This window comes from Hevea brasiliensis, chromosome 12 (genome assembly GCF_030052815.1).
Source record: "Hevea brasiliensis isolate MT/VB/25A 57/8 chromosome 12, ASM3005281v1, whole genome shotgun sequence".
In the NCBI taxonomy this organism is placed as follows: Eukaryota; Viridiplantae; Streptophyta; class Magnoliopsida; order Malpighiales; family Euphorbiaceae; genus Hevea; species Hevea brasiliensis.
In genome coordinates this window covers 216,554-241,456 of record NC_079504.1, presented here as the reverse complement: position 1 = coordinate 241,456, position 24,903 = coordinate 216,554, and the positions used below count along the sequence as shown (strand labels likewise).

The window sequence follows — 24,903 nt, the reverse complement described above, 5'->3', positions numbered from 1 at the left end:
ATTCAATAGTTGAAATTTTTTTGAATGGAAAAACAGTGTTGGCTTAAATTGGATAGGCCGGATCTAATCCAATTATAATCTCATCTAGTCTGATTTCAGTTTTAAATTGAATTATTTGATTTTAATTTTAAATCAAACCGTAATTTGGCCTAAACTCTCCGTCGAATGGTGGATGGCCTTTAAAGAAAGCTTAGGTGTGAGCAGCAAAAGAATTAGAAGTGAGAGAAAATGGCAGGAAGATAAGTTAGTTTTCCTTTTATCTCGTTTGGAAGCTGGTAAAAAGGTGGGGGAGGAAGCGAGTGAAAAGCTGCAGAAAGTTTATAAATAATACATTCTCTACTATCGACTTAATTCATTCAAAATTTGTAGATAATCTTATAATAATTCTAAACGAAGTTAAATAAATTCTAATTAATAAAAAAAAAAGGAGATTCTCGTCCTTAAAACTATGTTCAATAATTATTGTTAAATTTTAAATTGTTATAAATATGACAAATTAATTATACTGATTTAGTTCTTGAGTTCTTATACGTAAATATGCCAATGAGATTTATAGAAAGCCCAAACAACAATTAATTAAAATGAAAAATGGGGGAAAAATTAATGAAAAAGGATGAGGAAGCTTGATCAAAATCTCCAAAATGGGTGGACACATTGGCAAGCACAGCTGCATCAACTAACTTTATATTTTTCCAAAAAAAAAAGAAATTGACAATTTTCTTCTGTTTTGAAAAGCTTGGTAGAACATTGTATACATATGTCAGGAGCGATTTAAGTATTTTTCTGCACTAATTATACATGTAACTTTAGCACCTCGAGGATTCGTCGTTTTTTTTTTTTCCTACAAAAAGAGCTAATGATGCTGCAACTCCAGCTTCTCATGGCTGCAATGAAACTGATGGTCGATCTTCTGGCTTTTCAACAAGCTTACATCTTGAAGGTGGACCAAACATGCTCAAAACAACCTGCAAGTGATTAGAGATGACTTTACCTTACAAATCCTTGTCCATAGCAGATGCATATGGAGTGAGGGAAGATTAATAATAAACTTACAGGTAAGAATACAAGCCCATGCAAGAAACCAAGAAGGACCAATGCCAGGTACATTTGGAAGTAATAAACCTGCAGAACACGTGAACTGAAGATGTTAAATAGACTGGAGAATATTGGATTGGCATGTTTGATTCGTAACTAAACCAAGTGTAAGAACAGAGACCACAAAAACTTCAGTCCTAGAGAAGCACAGAACAAGCACACCGACTAGCTTTGTTAGTGTAATTCCACTGCAAAATTACATCAAAAGAACATAAAATTTGTCAATGAGATTATTATACACAGGAACAATGGCAGGTGAATTTACAAAAGAATAATGCTTGCAGCAGATCAATGGCCTCAGCAATCTAGATCATGTCTCTTTAAGCCAAAAGAGAAAAAGAACCTGAAGACTGAAGCTCCCATTGTACCTAGAGCTTCCTTCACTCTTTGGTCTCTGTCTCCACTGCTTACCTGTATAAAAATCTGTAAGAATATGCAGCCAAAGCAACAAATAGAGAATACCACCAAGTAAAAGTTTAGACCAGAAAATATTAAGTTACTTCATTCAGAAACAGAAGGATTCTTTTAGATGCTTTTTGTGAACTATCAAGGTCTTGAATAACATCTTACTATACTTTAAATCACAATATTTTATTTAAAATATCCAGATGTAGGATATGTGAGAGAGGAGAGAGAGAAGAGAGAGGAGGAGGAGGGGCAGGGGGCGGCGCAGAGATGTGGAATTGTGGATCCCGTATACATTTTAACTGAACTAAACTATATAGGCAATAATTCCAGTTTCAGCAAAAGAAAACATGTAATAGCATGAATTTCCATCTGAAGGTCACAGGTGATAGCCTCACAAAGGAAGACAAGGAAAAAAAATGTAGAATCAAATGAGACTTACTGAGAAAGCATGTGTTATGTGTACACAGAACTCGACAGAAATGCCCACTGACATGACAAGGTTAACAACAGAGACTGCATTCAGTTGAATATCCAGAATTGCCATTACACCCTGTACAGTTTCACCATGTAACCAGAATTGTAAACATATAGAAAGAACAAGTAAATTATAATAAATAAACAAAAATTATAGTTACTATCAAGCAAGAAGAGGTACCATAAGATCCACGACAATCATTGCCAAAACCAGTAAAATGATTGCTGAGTTCCATAAACTACATTTAAACAAACCAAAGGAACAAAATAAATATCAGTTCTTTCTGCCCCTTTATGGATGCTATAGTTCATTTGCTGAACCACTACAGCCCTGTTTGGCATTGAGTTTCAGAGTCTGAAACTGCTTTTCTGAATAAAAGCACCATTTTAGATGCTGTTGAGAAAAACAGTTTGGAAAAAGCCGTTTTGTTATTTTAGTGTTCTTATGACTAAAGTTGATCAAATTTAATTTTTAATTATTTTTTAACACTCTCTCACTAGTGTATTTAAAAAAGTGATTTTCTCAACAGCAGTTTCAACAGTAATGCCAAATAGGCCCTACATCTTTTCTCAAGGAAAAAGTGCTGAGAGGACTAAAGAGAATACTGACCTGCACGTGATAACTAAACAAACAACAAATACTGCACCTGGAATGCCAACAAATAATACAATCAATGCATTATACAAAGTGAAATGACTACAAGTTGGAGAAGAAATAGTACTACAGAATTTCACCAGACTATTTCTTTTGGTTTTAAAAGACAACAAAATTGTGCATGAGCCATGAGCACATGAAAATGCCCATGGGTGGTCAACCAGCTACTCAAAAAAAACAAAAAATGCAGTTTCAAGTATAGCAAGAAATATATAAAGGCAATGGTTAGTTCCTCTTTGCAACAAAGGAGATGGCATTGTTATCAAGAATGTTCAAGGGCTAAATGAAATATAAGTGTGCAAAACATTCCCGATCAATGATGTCCTAAGAAAAATAGGAATACATTAATTGTTGAGTACCAGCCTTGTAAAAGTTACTAACCAATTGCAATAGCCAGGTTGATCAGTGCTGTCTTCCATATACCCAGGTATTGCTCAAAAAACATATAAAACACTGAATATGGGAAAACCTCCATCTGCACCAGAAAAGAAATGTTATTTGACAAACAGCCTTAATACTGGCGCAAAGATAACAGTGCAACCATTGTTCTGCAATACGCAAGTAAGCATGAATGAACAAGTCAAAATATTTTTATCTAACAACAGGCTAGAAGGATTAACAATTTCACTTACTATCAGTAGTATCAGAGGAACCTAGTGATAGTAAAATATAAAAGAAGCAACAAGTATTGGCTTCCAACATTGAAGCAGCAAAAAAGAATGCAAAAATTTGACCAGGAAAGCTTGATTCATTTCAAAGGAAGCATTATCAAGAAGACTACACAGTCAACTAGCAGCATTGAATTCTTACCTTTAAAGAATCAGACATCCTTGAACTGAACTCTTGAGCAGCCCGCATTGAATTGACGTAGTCAATCTAAAAAGAAATGCAGTCAATGTAAATGACAGGGCTCTCTATATAAAGAACAAGATAAGATATCATATCAAGCACATTCTAACATCAGAAACACATCACCTGCTTGTTGAGAGGCATGTGATATGTGCGGAAGGACGATGCTTGAATAACACCATTCTCATAGCCTGATCACACAAATGTTAAGAATTCATACTGCATTGAAATAGCATGTCGCCATATGGCATCAAAAGATTCAAACACAAAGGCACAAACTAAAATTTTGAAGTATGGTTGCACGCAGGAATTTCCTGAAAAATTTTTGAACTGGATTTAACCATTGAGAGAATAAATATCCAGTTTGACAAACCTTCCAGGTCCACACTGTTGGTGTAAGCACCATGGCCCCCTTTAGCACAATCAGCAGAAGGCAGAGCATTTAGGAACCATGGGAGTTTATCCCTAAATTGTGCTGTAGATGGACGATCATTATTCAAATCTGAGTGACGGAAACACTGAAAAATTCCAAAGTTGTTACTAATGAACCCTTTTTCATCTAAAATGACACATGCTAAGGCCTTAATAATTTCAAAAGCATTTTCATTTATAAGGAAATCAAACATAAATTTTTTAAAAAATATATATATTCTCCTAGTATATGCTCTGTTGCTTACCGTGGTACAATCTTTGCAAACTCCACTGAGATCACAAGAACCTGTATCAGAGGAACAGCAAGGAGGCTGGAAAAAAAAAGCAACCAAATCATATTAAATTATAGGAAATAGGAATTGCAAATATTAATGGTATGTCAAAAGAGTAGTGAAGTTAGATTTCCAGAAAATGACCAAGTAATCATAATCACTGTGACCCCATAATTGCTCGGCCATTATTTAGTTATATTCTTTAAGCCAATAAATGATAAAAATGCCTAATGAAAGTTGAATATATTTCAATAGCATTTTGCAGGAAGTTACTAGTATTTCAGATGTCATTTGAAATTCAGCTACAAATTGGTGATGACAATAAACTGCTCGGGCAGCCATGTGATACAATCTTAAGGGAAACAGTATCTTGAGCAATGCATCAGGAGTCACAATTCCACATGAGATTATAAGTTAAATGTCAAGAATAATTAGGTGATGACCTGATCATCAGGAGGACAATAACTCCCATTTGTGAACTTCCGACAGCAACCAAAAGCTTCTGGAGATATCCATACAAGAAAATCATCTAGCCATGAAGCAGCAGGCTTAGCAATGTAGCTGGATTCAGGCGTCAAGGATGCTCTAGCAATCTAAAAAAGCAAGAAGATAATTGCTTATTGTGAAAGAAACATCCATAGAAAGGTAAGATGTAGCAAGAGCTAGAGTTATGCACTTGTGTTGGTTAATTGCTGAAGTAGCTGGACTTTCTCAAGAATTGAGATATTACCCTCAGTTTCAAATAATGTGTTTATGGTTGCAGAATTTAGTTTTAGGATGTAACTGAAGGATTCTAAAAAAGAAAAGAAAAATTTCCAAAATTCAAGTTTAAGGTACATCTCAAATAAATGTTTCCACCATGTAGGATATATATACTTGCACCATTACTACATAATCCTTTATAAAAATAGAACAGATAAAATCCATTAAATAGCTAAACTTGCCAAATTGAAAAAAAAAAAATTGTGAACTGCAGGACATGTCTTTCCACTATAGGATTCTTCACACAGTTAACATCTAAAACATTCTATACAAATGTAATTTGTATCAGGAATTGTGAACAAAAATGCCAGATGGGAGGCATCTGATTTGCAAATGACATAGACTCCACACATAACCAGATAAAAAAAGAAGAAAGTTTTACCTCATTTAAAAGAGAGTCTGATTCACACTGGCTAATGGAGCACAACTGATTCGTGTGTCTTGATTCTGAGCTGAGGAGCCGAGTACCATCAGTTTGACAAGCTCAAGGTATGAAAGCATTAATAATGATTTTTTATTGATATCTTCCCTTGAAATGACAACTAAACCTTCAATACTTTTACACAAGAAGGCAATCAGAATCTAAATACATTTTCTATTAAAAAAAAGTGGAAGTTTGGACTAGAAGCATTTTCTACAAATTCTTCTACAGTCCCAGCAGAAATAGTATGTTTATAAACTATCAACCAACAAAAGTGGACTAAAGTCCAATTTTAATGGGAGAGAGAATAAGCAATATCAAACTGGAAGCCAAAATAATGAAAAATGAAAAAGCACTGAATTACCTATAATTATAGTTCTTCACAACAAAGTATAGAGGGGGACCAATTCTAAGATACTCTGAAGCATTATTAAAATAGCCCTGTGTAAAACAGAAATGCATGTTTAATTAAACAAGAGAGAGTACACAACATAGGATGCATTCACTGAGCTACAAAAAAATCTCAAGAAGTTAAACCTGAAGATATGAGTCCCGTGGAAGAACAATCTTCTGTTCCAAACCAGATTCAACCCTAGTGGATAATGCCTATAAGGTTCAGAAATGTGATAAATTAACTTGAGAGATGCAAAAGACCCAAAAACTTGGAGAATTAGGAAGAAAAGGAAAAATCTCAGGCAACTCACAATACTAGCCAATGCAAAGCCAATAAAGATGGAAATGACAACTATCTTAACTCCCCAAAGACTGAGCATGGGTGCATGGACCCCCTAGCAATTAACAATAAAAAGCTCAACCAATCAGAAACTATTGTAAGCAAAGAAAAAGAAAACACAAATTCTTTAATGAACTATATATAGGCACATTATAATTACATTAGAAATCGAATCACTAGATAACACTAATAATGTATCTTAAATTATGGTCCTGCAAATCTACATGAAAACATATGCACTCATGCAGTGTGGTTGAGAATATAGAAGTAAGCTAGCAAAGACACAACTTCTATGAAAATTCCACAAAAAGACTACATTACCTTCATATATCGAGCCAGCAATCCAGGCCTTCTCCCACCAATGCCTAAGTTTTCATATGATATGTCAAATCATAAGTCATATCAAGTTTACGATAAGAAATAAAATAAATGCAATTGCCAAACAATATAAGCTTAAAGAAGTCCCAATTATACCTTTATCAGAGTCAGCGTATGAAGAAGAAATTTTTAGACATGGAACACAATCAACCCTCTTATCCTCCGCACGCAAAAAGTCAAATACTATCAAAGTAACAAAAGCAGTAACTTGCAGAAGGAAGTCCAAAAGAACAGCTAGCGCTGCAACAAATACATGCCATAAAATGAATTTATAGGTTTGAAAAACAAGATCAAAATAGAAACCCTTTGATTAGCATGTTAAGAAAAATGGATAAAAATATCTGACCAGCAAACATAGAAAACACACGACATGCTGGCATAGGAATAAAACTCCCAACTGCAAATGCTAGCACCTCAGATAGACTAGCGAGTGTTATAGATGGTCCAACTTCCACAAGTGCGTTGCTTATCCGTCCTTCTAGTGGCAACTCTAATGGTTGCCTCTTAACAGCGTGCACCAATATACACATGTTGTCCACCCCTACCTGACATGATAGGTGTTCAGATAACATAAGCCATGAAATTTTCCAAAATTTTTTGTGGATAACCAAGATAGTAGATAAGTTATTCATTTTATCATCTAATATTCAGATTAAAGTATTATATATATGATTTTGATTTCAACTGTTGTAAGTTTTTACACAAATTCAATTTGTTAATGTCATAGTCAGAAAGTTAGCTTAACATGCCTACATTTGTATGCTTGCATCCTGCACCGCCATTTATCTGCCCAAGTCAAATATTGCACTAGAGAAAGCAGGTAAGATGGCTATTAGTTCTTTGACTTCTTTCTCCTTAACTAATAAATTATTAACTCAGCCAATGAAGAGAGGCAATTGTTTAGTAAGAATTGGTAGTTCCTATTCAAACCTCATGCTTAATGATGAGTTTGCAAAGACAAGGTGGAGGAATACATCATGAGACAAGGGAAGCAATAGCTAGATCATCAAATCAAATTAAGGCTAAAAAGATGCAGAAGGAAGAAACTTACTGCTAACACAAGAAAAGGAATAACTTCCATGATGATTAGTGTAGATTTTACTCCAATGGCACTAAACAGTCCAACTGATCCAAGAACAGAAAGCATGACAAGCAGAACTCCAGAAAGACCAAGCAACACCTGGAATTCAATCAATTATATATCTAGAATGACTAAAAGGTGCTAGATGTTTAATATATGAAAACACGCATTCATGGCAATGGATAGCTATTATGACAACACATAATTTGTGCAACCAGATGCACAAGTAATATGCGTGGAATGAACTGCTTCATTGGGATCAAAGAACTTGAAATGTGTTAATGAGGCAGAAAAAATTAATTAATTGATTCGTGAAATAAAAGTACATATTTATACACAAATTACTCTACCTATTTAGGAATCTAAATCCTACACTAAATAGGAATATATAAACATATTTACTTCCTATTCTATAACATCCACCCTCAAGTTGAAGCATGGAATCTCATCAATTCCAACAAAATGGAATACAAGCTCTATTGAGAGACAAGGTTTAAAATTTAAAGCAATGGATAAGAACATACCTTAGATGAAATGTAAAAAGAAGACAAACGAGGTGTATCACCCAGAGTAAGAGATATGTAGGCAAACATCACAAGATAACTTATCTGGGAAAAAAAGACCAGCAAAAAGTTAATTAAATACATATATAAAAAAAATTAATATAGATGAAAATGCAACAGAATTTCAATCTTCATTGATTAGAAGAATCATTAGCACTAACTTAAAAAATATTGCGAGTATTTCTACAACTTAAAAAAAAGAAAGCCATTACCCAATTAGGGTCCCACCAAAAAGAGTTCTGAGGGAGGGAACTTATCAGACATTCTAACAAGTTTGCATAATGCAGTGACTTTCAATCTCAGAGCACTAACCTCTTGGTTGCAGGTCTAGGAATTACCATTGCACTAAACAATGAATACTAATTTTTTTTTTTAACAAAAGGAATACTGTTATTCCAATAGTTTATATGAGAACATAGAATTTTTCAACCAGGAAAAAGAATTACCAATATAGTAATTGCATCTGCAGTACTTTCTCTTTTCAGTTCTTCCTCAATAGAGCTTTCCGATGAAAAAGAAAGCGTAAGATTTTTCAGTTGGACCATTGGCAACAAGTCATCCTATTATGCAGCATATAAGATATTCAGATAGAAATAAAGCATTAGAGAGACCTGAACTCTACCACCATCAAACTAATCAAGTAAAAGATGACACATGCATTACCACATTAGGTAGCCCAACATTTGCATATTCAGGATAAGCATTCCTCTTGGATAGAGGTTCCTTTTCTTTCATCCTAACGTTGGTTCATTCCCTTAATAAAATATAACTCAGCTCACTACAAATCTTAATGTGATATGTTCCAGGAGAAATCCAAGTTATTTTATATACTTTAGTTACAGATGTTGGATCTTATACCTTCTCTAATATATAAAGATAATAAAGTAGTGTACAACAAATTAGTAAGATAAAGAACCTACACCGCTATGCTGTAGGTCCCTATTACATAAAATCTTTTCACATCAAATACAAATAGTTCAACTCATTAAACCTTCTTTCATTCAATGTACCACATTCAGAAGTCATCTTGTAATTCTAAAGGTTGAGAAAAGTCACTTTCCACAAAGGCACTTGTAGAAGCCACTGGCTAATGTGAAGTGTACAAAATAATTCTCTCAGATTTTACACATCAACAGTCATTTTGCAATGAAGGCACTTATAGAAGTCACTGGCTAATATGAAATGTACAAAATAATTTGTAGATTTTTACACATCAAAGTCATTTTTCAATGAAAATGTTCCAAGAGACCGGCCAAACCAGATTTCTCAGTGTTAGAGATATACTTCACAGCACAACATAGAATTATTGATGTAAAATGGCAATAAATCTATTTTAAGAAAGCCAAACGTATTGTAGAAGTACTTTGCCTAATTTCACCAAGAAACAGCTGCTACCATTTTGCATATTTTTCTATAAATTAAGATGTGACACCACATGGCAGACCTCGAACTGAGAGAACTGCATAAGAAAAAATCATAAAAACAATCACTGAAATGAGAAGCAAACCTTCACTAATTGAATAAAGGCCTTCTCCCAAGCAACAGCCTTATCAATTTTATTCCCTTCTTTATCAACTGCATTGTTTACTGGATAAGTTACTATAAATGCAGACGCCTGTCTCAGAAAAATCATTACAACATTATCATATGGTCAGACATAGCTGTATTTGCTATTTTTACAAGGTAAAGAAATACCTCTGAATAATTGCCCCCTGAGAAACCTCCCAAAGCAGTGCTTGGATCAAGAGGGGCTTTGAAAGTACTCATACATTTGTCTGCAGAGGTATAGTGCTGAAATAACACACAGTATGACATTCAATGGGAAACTTGGCAAAAAAATATATCATCAAAATAATTGAAAAGAAGAGGTAATCATTAGGAATTGGTTAAGATGAGGAGGAATACATAAGGTAAATTTAAATTTTCCCCAAAGTTAATTAAGAAATCCAAAACAAAAGAAAAAAAAAAGAGAACTTGAAGAATACTTGAATATGAGATTAAATACCAGAACACATGCTTTTATACAATTCAAAAATATCAATGTGGACAAAATACATCTGCCCATCTTGATTGATGTGGAAAAAACAAACAATTTAGCAAACAACGAACTAAATGAAGATATATCACTATCCAATGGAAATAAATATCAAATTTAAATGCACGTTAAATTATTTTAACATCAACTAGAATGCTAATCACATTATCAAAAAAACAAGTTATTTTTCTGGGGTTAAAGAAGAATTTAAATCAGAAGACCAGGTAAGAATTACTTCTGCTATGCTTATAAAGTAAGAAAGATATATGTGTCCTCTAACAAAAATTTGTCAACTTCAGATCCAGACATGTATCAGAAATTAAGTGAACAAGGATAATATGTATGGTAGTTAGATTGGAAGCAAACAGGCCTGTACACAATCAACCTGTGAACAACATGCCCAACTACATAAGTTGCAAATTTGTAAGAATTCATCAATCTCTTCTAACAGTCCAATATTGTAAATTTATTTCTCCAACATCCATGGTGAATGGAAAAGTAGAACAAAAATGCATAACTGTAATATTCTGCTTTAATTGCATAGTTTATAATGGCTACTTTAGTAAATAAAGTGCCCAAATAACACATCAATGTCCACAAAAAGTTGATGAACATGTTAAGTTTGCCAACTTGTGAACAACATAAATATGTTCCAAATCCAGAGCTCTAAATAACAAGAGAGATGGAATATATCAAAATATACCTGTAAACAATAATGCACATGCTCAACTCCCCCATAATTGTCATAATTTTGAGGATCCATTTGGAAATACTAGTCACCGAGCCCGAGAGAGAGAGAGAGAGAGAGAGAGAGAGAGAGGAATGTTAGTCACACACTCACAAAAAAAGCACTTGAAAGGCCAAAGAAGATGTAATGGTTGCATTATAATAAATAAATAAATAAACAAAAATAAAAACATGGATAGAACAAAGTAAAACCAGGTTTAATTGAGGCACAATACATAGGCAAAACAAACAATGATGAGAAAACAGCTTAAAACTTTTTAGTTCCTTTTTTTGTTGGTCGAGAGGTTTTGGGTTGGGGAAGGAGAGTCAAAGAAAATAAAAAAATAAAAAAGGCAGGGAAAAGAAAGGATGACATGGAGATTAGCAAATCAATACTACATGTCCAAGAAAAACGCCAGTGTGTCAACATCACCTTAAAAAGGCAAAACTGAGAATATAATAGTAATTATTATGTGGATGTAAATATGGACATAGCATAGACTGTTAATAGTAGCAAACCATTCAATAAACTGCAAAAATCTCTTAGTAACTTGGAATGACCAAGAGAAAAAGCTGTAAGTTGCATTTCTATAATTGAGTCACCAAACTGCATCAACAATTCAGCACCAACAAGGACAACCAGGGAAGAAAACAACCTGCAGAACACTTTGAGTTGCACAATCTTGGTCCAGTGGCTTCATACAAATATCAGATAGAGATATCATTGATCCAGAATAATTTGCACGAATTCTATCAACCTGTCAGAAACAAGTATTATTAAACTAAAAGATTTTGAAACCACACTCTACCAATAAGAAAAGGGCAAACGATGTAAACAGCAAGTAAAACTCAGTTGAAGTTCGCTGCTACTCACATAACAATATAGTACATTCACAAAAGCAACACTAGACATGACTACCTTCTTTTGTATTTCAAAGAGTAACTTAATATTGTTCTCTGTTACAATACTCGGTAATTTGCCATCCTCAGCATTGGGTGTAGTTGCTAGAATTAGCTGAGAGGAGGAAAATTCATCAGCATTAGTTATTTCCAAAAATTCTGAGTAAGACCATAATTCAAAGGAAAAAGGAAATTGCAAAACTAAACCATATAATAGAAACCAGTTTTTCATGCAAAACTAAAGTAGATATAGAAACCAATTTTTCATGAAGATAAAGCAATCAACATATATGCTGTTCAGGGTGTACCAAATTCATGCACACATATACACATGGAAAGTAATGACAGAAAATATGCGGCACAACATTTACAGGGCAGATAATCGAAGGAATCATGATATTGCAATCTGCTTTCACCCCACCCGCCCCCCCAACAGAACAATTTATTTATGAAAATAAATGCATAACAAGATGCCAATTAAAAAAGAAAAAATTCAAATCTTTCCAAGGCATTGAAAATCATACCCATTTTCTAAAATTAACATCTAGATTATTACCACTTGGCTACCACAAAATAAAAACATAATGATGAAACTGGCTACGGTTAAAAAATATAAACAAATAAAGTGCGTAAGTAAAATAATGCAGAACCTGCTCAATTCTGTAAAAAGGAGCCAGGTGGCTGTCAAAAAATTTTTTCTCTTCTGCAGCTTTACTCCCAGGCCCTACCCATAGCTGAAACAATGCATTAATTAGAAGTGATAGTTATATGGGAAAATCAAGTATCAATAACAGTATGATAATTTATTGTGAATAAATTTATCTCTCAAAATTTAAAAGCCAAGTAAAATAAGGTATGACCAACTTAAATGTAATAGTACAACTTTTAATGACTTAACAGGGAAGAAAAACCATTACCTGTCCACTACTAGTGTCCATTCTTAAATAATTAAACAATTTACACATTATTTCCATGACTCTATAATTTGCCATAAATGCATAATTTGCATTTGAATTACACACAATGAATTATTTTCCCCCTTGTTTACCATGTCTTATAATAATTTCCTGTATAAGCAACACCGATTAAATATAGTACTATCTATCTCTTAAAACAATATATGCGTACTTCTGTCCATGTTTCCTATCAGACAAGTTCAGTAAACAAATTCACGCCAAGACAACCACAAACAAAAGAAAGAGGAGCAAAAACCAAAGCATCATATTTACACACTGTTGACAATGAGCATCCACAAGAAGAAATATTAGGTACGTGAAAAACAAAAAGGAATAGTATATGCTCATAAAAAAATTTTTAAAAAACAAGACTAGCAATTTACACAAATAATAATACCTTCTCAGGTCGTGTCTCAACCTTAAAACGTATTAGACCTAAACAAAGTAGAAGAACTACAGCCACAGAAACACTCAACACCAGGACAGGATGTCGAGCAACCCAAGTTCCATATCTCCTGAACAGAAAGTAACCCACAGGGTAAAAACCATCCTGCTACACTAATATAAGCATTAATGTGATAGGCAATGACCTGTAAAACTGAGACATATATCCTTGCACAATTGAAAGCTGAACCCTGTTTCCAGTTTGTGGAGAATCCTCAAGCATCTGGCAATTGATAACCAAAATAAAAGGAAAAAAAAGAGTAAGTCTTAAAATGCAATTCACCAGCAAGTAAGAACAGAAAAACAGGCCTACAAAATTTCTCACTTCATAAACATTCACATAATATGCATAAATCTCAAATCAATCAACTCAATCACATTTATTCACTTTCAACTCAACTCAACTAAGCCTTTATCCCAAAAATTTGGGATCGGCTATATGGATTCGCTTTCCCCACTCTAAACGATTTTGGGTTAAATCCTCAGAAATGTGTGCATTTATTCACTTTAATGAGGAAAAATAATTACTAGAATTTCACTCAATGGGAACATCTAGGAAATTGGGAACACCTGCATTGGGAGATTCTCATCCTTCTGCCTAATAACAGAATGGACTTCACCACCATCCAAGCTATTTGGCATTGATTTCATTCCCAAAGTTTGGTTCCTTTCTCTTTTTCGATGAAAGAAACCCCACCCCAAAAACATGGAAACCAACATGATATAAAGGATTGTTAGAGTCAAGTCAATGCACTTGGCCTGCAAAGGATGAACAGCAAAACTAAATTAGAAACATTTATAGACAAACAAAAAATAAGAATGCACAAATGCATATCCATTGCTAAACACTTTGAAACAACCTGGATTTCTCACCTTAACAGATCCAAATCTTACAGAACAGGAAGATTTCTCATGTTGTGGAGGAGGAGCTGTGCTGGCACAAACAGGAGAAGATGGGCAATCACCACAAGAACAGCCCAGTGAAGTATCACCACATGAATATGTAGATACATTCATAGGTTTCATTCCTGATGACTCAGGAGCAATTGACTTGAATGTAATGGCATAAGGTGAGCCTGGTAGACTTGGGGCTGCTCGTCTACCAATAAATGCATACCACTCTGCCAGAAGTAATCATGACATAAGCACTTAAGTTATCCAGAAATGCAGACAATTACATATAACACACAAGCAACTGGCAGTGAAAAGAACAAAAGTCTACTTCTTCACCTATCGAATGAAAAATGTACAAAGAATCACATTATTGTACATGCAACAACAATAACGAGCTACCCAGTTTCCAATAATGAGATGAACTGTTATCAGTCATCCTTCAATGCCAGCCAAACCAACAATATCAATTTGCAAATTGCAATGAACCAAGACCAAAGATCCAAACAAAGTTTTAAGCTATCAATGGCACCCTCCAATTCCCATTCATAAATTATTACCAACGGACATAAGAACAATGGAACCATGTTACTAACACAGTTTGCATCCAAGTCTATTGCAAAAACACCTTTTCAGTTATTTCATAATCACTGTGAACTTCCTTCACATGTCAGTAAAGAACCTCATCCAAGGACATTCAAGACTTTTATTTAGAAATAAGTGCTTAGCACATCAAAACATATCATTCCATAAGAATAAACGTCTTTGTGATAGACTAAGCATCTGCTTGTTCATTCTAACCTGTGCACATGCTTACCAAGAAAGGACATGATACTCGATAAACTGTGTGTGTAAGAGAGAAGTGAAGAGGGTAGCAGGGGGGAGAGAGAGAGAGAGAGAGAGAGAGAGAGGGAGAGATTGACTGCAGTTTTCAAATTTTAAATTCACCTTTAAAATTTTGAGCACCAGCACCAATGAAGTTTAGAGCTCGAGTATTCATAGTACCGAACTTTACATCCTTGCAAGATTCATATAACCCTTCACCAAAAGCATCAGTTATATAAAAATCAATTCCATCCACGGTCAAATTGTTTTTAACCTGAAAAAAATATATATATATTCTTAAGCATTAACAATGATGTGTCTGTCTCCAAATGATAATTATCAGATAAGATTGAAAATCCATACAAAATTCAGATTCAACTCTCACATTTTAAATGAAATCAAGGTGGTATGCAATGATTCATGGGTCATGATTATGAGAGCACATAAAGCACTCTAAGCATGATGGATTGATGAATAAGCATTGCTAACCTTGGAAATAGAAGTCACATTGATAAATAAACTCTGACGTGGAGAGCAGGAAAGCTCACAGAATAGATTCAAAAAGTTGCGTAAGCATGCGGGACAGCCAACGAGAAAAGGAATCACCTGCAAAACAGACATTTATTTGGTTGTGAACATGCATAGCATAATTTTGGAAGAGGGTGGAAAGTATGCAAAAGAAGAGCAATATCTCAGCTGATGAGATTTAAGCTGAACACAGCTCGTTCTCCACCAAGACCTAAATATCTAAATTGCAAACAGAATACACAAACTCCTTAGCACATTAAAATAGCAACATGAACAGATGATGAGGAGAAAAATATTAGATGAATGGAAGTCTTAATTTAACAAAAGAAGAAAAGAAAAAAGTGAGAATTTCAATGCAAGACATAGAAGGACTACAAAACATGTTCTAATCCTTGGGATAAAAGTTTCACAGCTTCAAGGACAATGTTCTGTTATGACATTAAACCAGAATATGAAGCTAGTCATCCACAAAAAGAAATGAGCTTGAAGGCTATAAATTATTGAAAGATTGAGTAGCAGAATCTCTTATTTAAACATAACGGATATCATGCCTAGTTGCTGGAATAATAGACGGTTGAGATCTCAAAATGCAGACACTGACATTGATGCAAACTACAATCAAGAGGGCAAAGAGAGCTGCAATCATTCTCCATAGAATCTAAAATCATATTCCATGGAATTAAATAACATCAACTCCACAGGAAAAAGCTTCAACCTTAGCAAAAATAAAGAAAATTATATGAGTCATCAGATAGAACATTACTGCCAAAGTTGCCAAGAGTTCTTACCTGCTGCACTTGTGATCGCAACGTCTCAAACTGTGGTTCTGTGCAACAGACATTGCCAGTGATTGTTGGACACAAACTTTGGATCTTTTGTGAAAGCAAGTCGTCTGGCTGAGAAACACAGAAGTAGTGTAGAACTTAAGTATTTACAAATATAGCAGCTAATAAAAACTTTAAACTTACAGAACCCAAAGCAAAAGCACCCTCCTACTTAGGACAGGCAGAAATTAAACAGAAAAGATGATATCATTCCATAAATGTGCAGTGAGTTATACAAAGGAAAAACACATACAAAAAAGAGAGCAAAAAGAATACAAGTCGGGTAGTACTAGACAAGCTTCAGGAAATATAGTCAACAAGAAACTTCATGATGTAAACAATATCAAAGCAGAATCAAGGCTGCAGCAAATAGAAATCCTAATATATACCTTCACAGATGGAGAACCGTGAGGACAATTCAACACTTTCCCATCATCACGTGCTCCACAGATATCATACATGGCACAATATTCTTCAGAATGTCTTTCGCTAAACAATTGGAGAGGGAGAAGGAATTAATTCCTCAATTTAAATAGAGAAGATAAAGAGGATCCACATCATAGTTATTTTCTTTGGCACATCACATGCAATTAAAGATGAGAGTTAAGAAATAAAATAAATAAATATATATATATATATACACACACAGAACCCGATGGAATGCCAATTGAAATGTGAAAGTGTTTGGGAGATATGGGAGTGGCATGATTAACTAAATTATTTAATAAGATTCTAAACTCAAAGAAAATGTCTTATGAATTGAGGAGGAGTATTCGAGTACCTATTTTTAAAAATAGGAGAGACATACAGAGTTGCCCGAATTATAGGGGAATTGAACTCATAAGGCATACTATGAAGTTGTGAGAGAGAGTTGTGGAGCATCGACTACGTCATGATACTTCTATCTCTCTCAATCAATTTGGCTTCATGCCCGATCATTCAACTATGGAAGCGATCTTTCTCATTAGAAGCTTGATGGAGAAATATAGAGATGTGAAGAAAGATCTACACATGGTTTTTATTGATTTGGAGAAGGCTTATGATAGTGTTCCAAGAGATGTCTTATGGAGTGTGTTAGAACAAAAGAGAGTATCTATTAGGTACATACAAGTGTTGAAAGATATGTATGAAGGAGCAACTACTATTGTGCGCACAGTGAGAGGGGACACAAGAGATTTTCCGATCTCAATTGGATTACACCAAGGATCAACTATAAGCCCTTACCTTTTTACATTAATTTTAGATGAATTGACGAAACATATACAAGAGAGTATAGTGCATGATGTTTGCGGATAATATTGTTCTGATAGATGAGACGCGAGAAGGAGTCAATAGAAAGCTAGAGCTTTGGAGAAGTACTCTAGAATCAAAGGGCTTTAAGTTAAGTAGAACGAAGACAAAATACATGCATTGCAAGTTCAGTGAAGGCCAAACTGGTGATAGGGAAAAAGTTAGTTTGGATGGAGTGGTACTGTCCCAAAGTAATCACTTTAAATACATCGGCTCAGTTCTTCAAGTAGATGGGGGATGTGAGGAGAATATTAGTCATAGGATTAAAGTCGGATGGTTGAAGTGGAGACGTGTTACGGGAGTTTTATGTGATCGCAAGATTCCCAATAAGTTGAAAAGAAAATTTTATCATACAGCAATGCGACCGGCTATGTTATATGGTAGTGAGTGTTGGGCACTGAAGGAGTCGTATGCGTCTAAGATAAAAGTTACAGAGATGAGAATAGAGATGAGAATGTTAAGGTGGATGAGTGACCACACTAAACTAGATAAAGTCCGTAATGAGAGTATTAGAGAAAAGATAGGAGTAGTACTAATTGAGGATAAATTGAGAGAAGTGAGATTGAGTGGTTTGATCATGTGAAGCGTAGACATATGTAGGCTTCAGTTAGACAAGTTAAGCACATTAGGTTAGAGAATAGGAAAAAAAAAAAAAAAAAAAAGAGGTAGACCTAAATTGACTTAGAGGAGAGTGGTACAATATGACCTAAAAGCATTACAAATTTCTGAGTATTTCACCCAAAATCGTTTAGAGTTTAGAGCGAAGAAAATGAATCCACGTAGCCGACCCCAAATTTTTTAAATAAAGTCTTAGTTGAGTTGAGTATATATATATACACACACCACTGACCATACAGGAGTACAAAATATTTTTAACATAACGCTTTCACATAAATAAACATTAAAAAAAAATCCTCACCCAGATTTGGCATTGGATGACAAAAGCAATCGTGAATCAGACCCCTCTGCACGGATTATAGATGCATTATATAGAACCTAAGACACAAAATTCAACATCCAATGAGTATTTTCCAAAATGGTAATTCATTCCATAAGTTCTTAAATTCCAAAGCTATTAACTAATAAAGTCTTAAACAAAATGTGTCAGTACACATAGCGCTGCATAAAGATGACAGACAATATACAAATTGCATGGTGTATATTTTAAGGCTTAAAACATGCATTAAAGAATATGTAAAAATTAATTTAAGTCTCCAGGTACCTGAGAAACCGGAGCAAAATAAATAAAGATTATAAAGTTTGTTTTAATTATACTAAAAAAAAAAAGCAGCTCAAGTATCATTCAATTAGGAAAAATTTATTCCATTTTCATCTTGATTTTTCATGACCATTTACCAATCCATTAGTAATGCTGAAGCTGTAAAACTGCTTCTTACGTATGAAAAACCAAAGAGTTGCTCTTTAAGCTTGAAAAGGCAAACTTTTTTGTAACCACAAACTTAAAAAAACGGCAATTTATAATCTTGTGAAGCTCATTTCAAGGAAAAGGTAAGAAAAATAAACGTTTTACAGAGATACACTCTTCGGTTTAAAGAAAACATATTTTCTGCTAGCTGTTGGTTCTCCTCGAAGTTTTTCTTTAAAAACATCACAAATAGGCAGGGCCTTGAATTCGCTCATTTCGCGTTCTCGTTAAAATTTATATATGCATAGAAGTTGGGTGACGAAGCATGGTAATGGTAGATTGCTGTAACTGAGAAAATTTGGGAAAACCCAACAAACAAGAAAGCCGAAGCCGAAGCACAAGCTTGTTTTTCCTGTACTTCTCTACATTTCTCAGCAACCAAACAAAAATTCCGGGCAAAAAAAAACATAATATTGTATTTACACAATTATTTAAAAGCAGAATGAGAAGTTGAGAAAACAGAGCAGCGAGTAATGTCACCAAATCGAAACACATCTTTTCGAAATCATTAAAAAGAAAAAAGAGTAAATTTGGCAAGAAAAAAAAGGAAAGGAAAAAGAAAAGAAGTTCAGAAAAAAAAGAAGAAAACAAAGAAGAAACGAGATGGCATCAGAACAGAGGACTTGCCTGGAGCAGAGAAATCCATAGCAGAAGCTTCATTGCAAACGATACACAGTCCACTGATTACTGAATGAGAGTGCACATATGAGAGATGCAGAGGACGATAAATAGGGAGATCAAAGAGTAAAAAGGCGAGCTTGTTGCTTTTGTATGGTGAGAGAGTCAAAAAAGTTGCCTGAATTTATTGTCGCTGATAAGAGAACAGAGGAGAAGTTTTATAGTTTGCAGCATTCCCCTACACGCTCGTCTAGGCCCCCAACTACTACTTTTGCCGTATGTCATGCGATGTTGCATTTATTTACGTAATTGCCCCCTTCCTTTCGGTTACTTGTCGCATAAATATTATACTAATATTAACAAATTACAATTATTACATTACCAAAAATTTCTCATTTTGCCTGCCATTTATTTCTCTTAAAATTTTACCAAAATACATAATTAAAATTTAATAATTTTCTAATTTTTATTTTCTTATTAAATTTTTTAATTAAATTTTTATTTTAATTTTTCTATTTAAATTTTAATAAAATTAAAATCAAATCAAAATAATAACAATTTAATTTAATTCAATTCTTACAATATTTTTTATTTTAATTTAATTTACTAATAAAATATGCATAATTCTAATCAAACAGATGTTAAAATGACAAAATATAAATTTATTTTTTTAATGAGTATAATAATTTATTTAATTAAAATTTATTTAATATATTTATTTATTATAAATTTTATAATAAAAAATCATGATGATGAGACGTTTAAATTGAAATTATTAGCGATATGAACTGTGAGTGTGATTAGAGATTAGATTTGAGATTTGGAAACCATTAAAAAGAGGGGGGCGGTGGGTGGAGATATTTCACTTGAATTTATTTTTTTTTTTTTTCAAATAATTTAGAATTTACTAACATGAGTGTTGAGGGTGTAAATTTTCTTTTTTTTTTTTAGTAGTGAGTGATCTATGAAAGTTGCACTACCAAAACGCACTCAGTGGTGTGAAAGTTGACACTTGTCATTTCACTACTCAACTGTGCTTCTATACTTTCTAATCATTATTTCATTCTTCTCATTTGACCAACTGATGCCTAATTTAGTGTGAGTTGGTGAGTGAAAATGACACCTTCCTTCTCCGATATTTTGCTTGTACATAATTATCATTCATCTACATGCATCGTTCTCGTTTATTTTGTAAAAAATAATTTATGTATAATTTTTTTTATAAAAAAATATTTATTTAATTATAATATTAAATTAATAATATATATTTATGTTATAAATATATAAATATTTATTCTTTAATAAAATTAGTGAAATTTATAAAATGATTGAGTTTAAAATGACTAAAATAATTATTTTTTATGAATCTTGTAAAAAATATATATTTATAAATTTGATATCACATCTAACTCAAAACTTTAGAGTAATAAATTTATGATTCTTACTCGTTTATATGTCTCTCATTTGTCCTATCTTTTTTTGACATGAGAATTTCATACTTACATATATTTAACAGTCATTTTTTTTTATAAATAATTTAATTTTTCTTTGGTTATGAAAATTATTTTTATTAACTTATTTTTATGAATATATTAAATGCTAAAAAAATATAAAAAATATTTTTCTAAAGAATACTTAATTATTAAAAAATCTTTATATTATTTATTTTATTTTGACTGAAATTTTAACTCTATACTTAACAATTTTAAATAGCACTGACTATCGATTTGATTCAAATCATAATCAGATCAAAATCGATGAGTCTAATTTAATACGTCGGATAATTGAAATCAATTGTAAAATCTCCTTAAATTTGAGTGTGATTTAATTTGATTTTGATAATATTGATCGATAAGTATAATTTTTTAAAAGAAAAAAATATAAATTTTAATTTGAAATAAGATTAGTTGGTTTTAATCAAATTAGTATCAATTTTAATAAAAAAAAATTAAATTATATTAATTTTAAATTAATATGTGATTAATATTAAATGTGAATATAATTTTAACACAATTAAATTAATTGATAAACTAATTTTATATAGATATTTTATGGTAGTTTTGCATCTATTTTGCCCTTTTTTGTTTAGTAATTTTATGCTTTTGATGCTTATTTTAGTTAATTTGTTAATTTTAGTTTCATTATATTTGATTTTTGAAATTTTAATGTTTTTTATAGGTTTTAATAAAACTTAAAGGCAAAAAGGTCCATATAAAAGAAATTCAAAGTTATTTGGAAGCTTAAAGTAATGTGAAAAATGAAGAAGACCGGCTGAGATTTTCAAGGGCTTCAACATGCCTCATGCTGAAGGTCATGTGAAGAAAAAAGTCAGCCAGCAGGAATCCACATGAGGCATGTAAATTCAACACTTGGTCATGCAGATAAAGATTTTGGAACAAAACATGCCCAAAGTTTCAAGGGCTTCAGCATGCCCCGTGTAGCGGGTCGTGCAGAATCTAAAGGCTCCTTCTCTGAATCAACATGAGGTATGTAGGATGGCACTGGCATATTTGCTGACATGAAAAAACTTTATCTTTTCACACCTTTTGTCTTTATCCCTTTAGAGACTATTTTTAGGGCAAAGTTTGAGAGGATATATAAGCATCATATTCTCATTTTTACCATAAGGAGAAATAGAGAGAAAAATCAAAAGAGAAAGGAAAGAGGGAACCACACCATTTTTGGAGGAAGAACACTTGCAAAGTAACGTTTTTCAGCTTCCATTTTCAGATATTTAAATTATCTTCTTCTGGGTTCTTTTATTTTTAGTCTTATTTTTATATTTTCTTGGTCTATTTTATATTTTTCACTTGTAAATACAAGCATGAGTGAGTAAATATTTAAGATTTCAGAGTTGAGTATAATTATTTAAGTTTTATTTGTGGATTTGGACTGGTTTTAACCAGATTTTAGTATATATAAGCTTTATTCTTATCTTGTGTACTTATTTACATACCCATTGTTGGTACCCTTAGGGTTTTGTTCTTGATCTTAGATTGAAGGACCGAGAGGTAAAAATCTATGATAGATAATCAAAATAATGAACTTAATCACCTAGTGTTAGGAATAAATTAGTGGGTTAAGAGGAATTTTAAGTTGATTAAAATGCTTAAAGGTTTTTGGGTAACTAAATATCGCATTAGAATGGGGTTTAGTTTCCTTTAAAACACTCTTTAGTTTGCTTGAAAGATAAATTAAAGGAAATCAGAATCAACTTCCTTCAAACTTGTATTTCCCTTAATCTTGGCTTTGCCTATCCAAATCCCAATGAAATTTACTTCATGAACCTCAACTTTGGAATCAATTTTTACCATTAATTAATAATATCTTTTGTCACTTGCTGAAATTTTAGTAAATTAGTATAGTGCTTAGAATTTTAATTGCTTAATTCATTATAATTTCCTTGCTTTCCAAATTTATTTTGCTGCATCTCTTACTTTACCTTTGGAACACATTATCGATAGCCCAAATAATCATGACTTTTATAGTTTGATACTCAAACAACAAATCTCTGTGGGACGATATATTTTCTTTACTACTTGAATGACTCGTATACTTGCGAAGTACCCAATCAAGTTTTTGGCGCCGATGCCGGGGATTTGTTTTTATTTGATATTAGACTATTAATTGTTTGGTTAATTTGGGCACTTTATTTTTTTTATTTTAATTTCTTTTCTTTATCATTTTACTTTGATATTTTCTTATTTTGATTTTTCAGGTACATATCTTTTATATGAGAAGAACATAAAGTGCAAAAATTGATTTAATTTTTGATCCTTAGATTGAGAAGATAGCTAAAGCTTTAAGAGTAGAGTATAAAAGAAGAAAAGCTGAATTCAAAATTCAAAGGCAGCAAAAACAACAACAAGAGCAACAAGTGATAGAAGTTATGGCAAACAACAACAACAAATCAATTAAGGATCATGCTTTTCCTAGTTTTGAAGATTTTATACCAAGTATTACAAGGCCTAGAGTAGAAGCGAATAATTTTGAGTTGAAGCCCTCACTTTGTCAAATGGTTCAATAATCATAGTTTGGGGGATGTCCTACTAAGAGTCCACATGTGCACCTTGCACATTTTCTTGAAATTAGTGACATGCTAAAGATAAATGGAGTGTCAGATGATGCCATTCGGTTGAGATTATTTTCTTTTTCTTTGAAGGATCGTGCTAGGGAATCGTTAGATTCATTACCTCCGGTTTCAATAACTACTTGGGATGAGTTGTCACAAGCCTTCTTGGCTCAATATTTTCCTCCTAGCAAGACTGTAAAATTGAGAAATGAATTAATTTCTTTCAGACCAAGGGATGATGAGAGTCTCTATGAAGCTTGGGAGAGATACAAAGATCTTCAAAGGAGATGTCCACATCATGGAATCCTTAAATGGATGCTAGTTCAACATTTCTACAATGGTGTTTCTCCAACAATTAGAAGTATAATTGATGCATCTTCAGGAGGTGATCTTATGGAGAAGTCAGAAGACGAAGCTTATTCAGCATTGGATAAAATTGCTTACAACAATTATCAATGGAGCTGTGAAAGACATGAAATGAAGAAGCCATCAGCTGGTGTATATGAGTTAGATGCCATGAGTATGTTCAATGAAAAATTTGATGCTAGATGCCATGAGTATGTTAAATGCCAAATTTGATGCTTTTAACGAGAAAAATGGATAAGTTCAGCATGAAGGTTGATTTTTCAATTGAAGGATCTAGTCATGTAGAAGATATTAGTGCAGGAAATATGTATTGTATCAATGATTTTCATTCTTATGGGCAAGAATTTAGAAAGGAGCAAGTTGATTTTGTTAGGAATTACAATCAGAAGCCCGTTGGTAATCCTTTTTCTGCTACTTATAATTCAGCATGAAGGAATCACCCTAACTTTTCTTAGGGAGGTCGACAAGGACAACAGCAGCAAAATTATCAACAACCTCCTAATTTCTAGCAACAACAATAGAATTTTCAGCAAAATAGAGTACCACCTGGATTTCCACTACAAAGGAATCAAAATGCACTTGTTCCACAACCACCACTTCAGTCTTTAGACCAAGATTCAATTTTGAAGTCTATGATGAATAATTTCTTAACTGCACAACAAAAATAAGGAGAAATGATTCAACAATTAACTTCAAGGATAGACCAGCTTGCCACTCATAACAAGATGTTGAAAAACCAAATAGCTCAACAAGCAAGCTCTTCTAGCAAAGCACAAGGAAAATTTCCAAGTCAACCAGAGAATCCTAGAACATTGCAAGGCAGTGATCCTAAAGAGTGGGAAAATTGTGGGAGATAAAAAGGAAGATGAGATAGAAGAG

The 24,903-nt window shown here is 33.1% G+C and overlaps 1 protein-coding gene and 1 non-coding gene across 5 annotated transcripts; both read right to left on the bottom strand.

Annotated features, from left to right (window-relative positions):
- Positions 1-670: 670 nt before the first annotated feature.
- On the bottom strand, positions 671-19,824 carry LOC110654394 (uncharacterized). Of its 4 annotated transcripts, XM_021810362.2 has the most exons (39): positions 19,596-19,823; positions 18,462-18,538; positions 16,642-16,741; positions 16,217-16,324; positions 15,390-15,506; positions 15,024-15,174; positions 14,058-14,305; positions 13,755-13,943; positions 13,331-13,407; positions 13,138-13,255; positions 12,435-12,518; positions 11,804-11,899; positions 11,541-11,642; positions 10,862-10,930; positions 9,819-9,914; positions 9,631-9,738; positions 8,570-8,683; positions 8,085-8,168; positions 7,531-7,659; positions 6,826-7,024; positions 6,576-6,719; positions 6,423-6,466; positions 6,073-6,156; positions 5,906-5,974; positions 5,733-5,809; positions 5,330-5,399; positions 4,629-4,778; positions 4,159-4,224; positions 3,855-3,999; positions 3,608-3,672; positions 3,443-3,508; positions 3,014-3,107; positions 2,588-2,624; positions 2,159-2,216; positions 1,943-2,053; positions 1,439-1,506; positions 1,217-1,283; positions 1,054-1,122; positions 671-965 (listed from the first exon to the last, which is right to left on the bottom strand). In XM_021810362.2, the coding sequence occupies exons 1-39, from the start codon at positions 19,626-19,628 to the stop codon at positions 879-881; spliced, it is 3,870 nt and encodes a 1,289-aa protein (XP_021666054.2). In that variant the 5' UTR covers positions 19,629-19,823; the 3' UTR covers positions 671-878. The 4 variants fall into 4 exon arrangements, 2 of the variants coding, with proteins under 2 accessions (XP_021666054.2, XP_021666056.2); XM_021810364.2 differs by lacking the exons at positions 16,217-16,324; positions 16,642-16,741; positions 18,462-18,538; positions 19,596-19,823 and having other exon boundaries at positions 15,024-15,113; XR_009141840.1 differs by lacking the exons at positions 671-965; positions 1,054-1,122; positions 2,159-2,216; positions 2,588-2,624 and having other exon boundaries at positions 19,596-19,824.
- A 4,032-nt stretch (positions 19,825-23,856) lies between these two features.
- Positions 23,857-23,963, bottom strand: LOC131171474 (small nucleolar RNA R71). The gene has a single exon (XR_009142134.1). It is a non-coding gene; the product is annotated as a small nucleolar RNA R71 (small nucleolar RNA).
- Positions 23,964-24,903: the final 940 nt, after the last annotated feature.

What these genes read in the sequence shown, in the direction of transcription:
- LOC110654394 (XM_021810362.2), bottom strand. Translation starts at nt 19,628, where the DNA reads ATGAAGCTTCTGCTATGGATTTCTCTGCTCCAG. An exon ending in CAACCTGGCTATTGCAATTG is followed by an intron (nt 2,625 to 3,013) that starts GTTAGTAACTTT and finishes TTGGCATTCCAG; the next exon opens with GTGCAGTATTTGTTGTTTGT. An exon ending in TGTTTAGTTATCACGTGCAG is followed by an intron (nt 2,217 to 2,587) that starts GTCAGTATTCTC and finishes GTTTAAATGTAG; the next exon opens with TTTATGGAACTCAGCAATCA.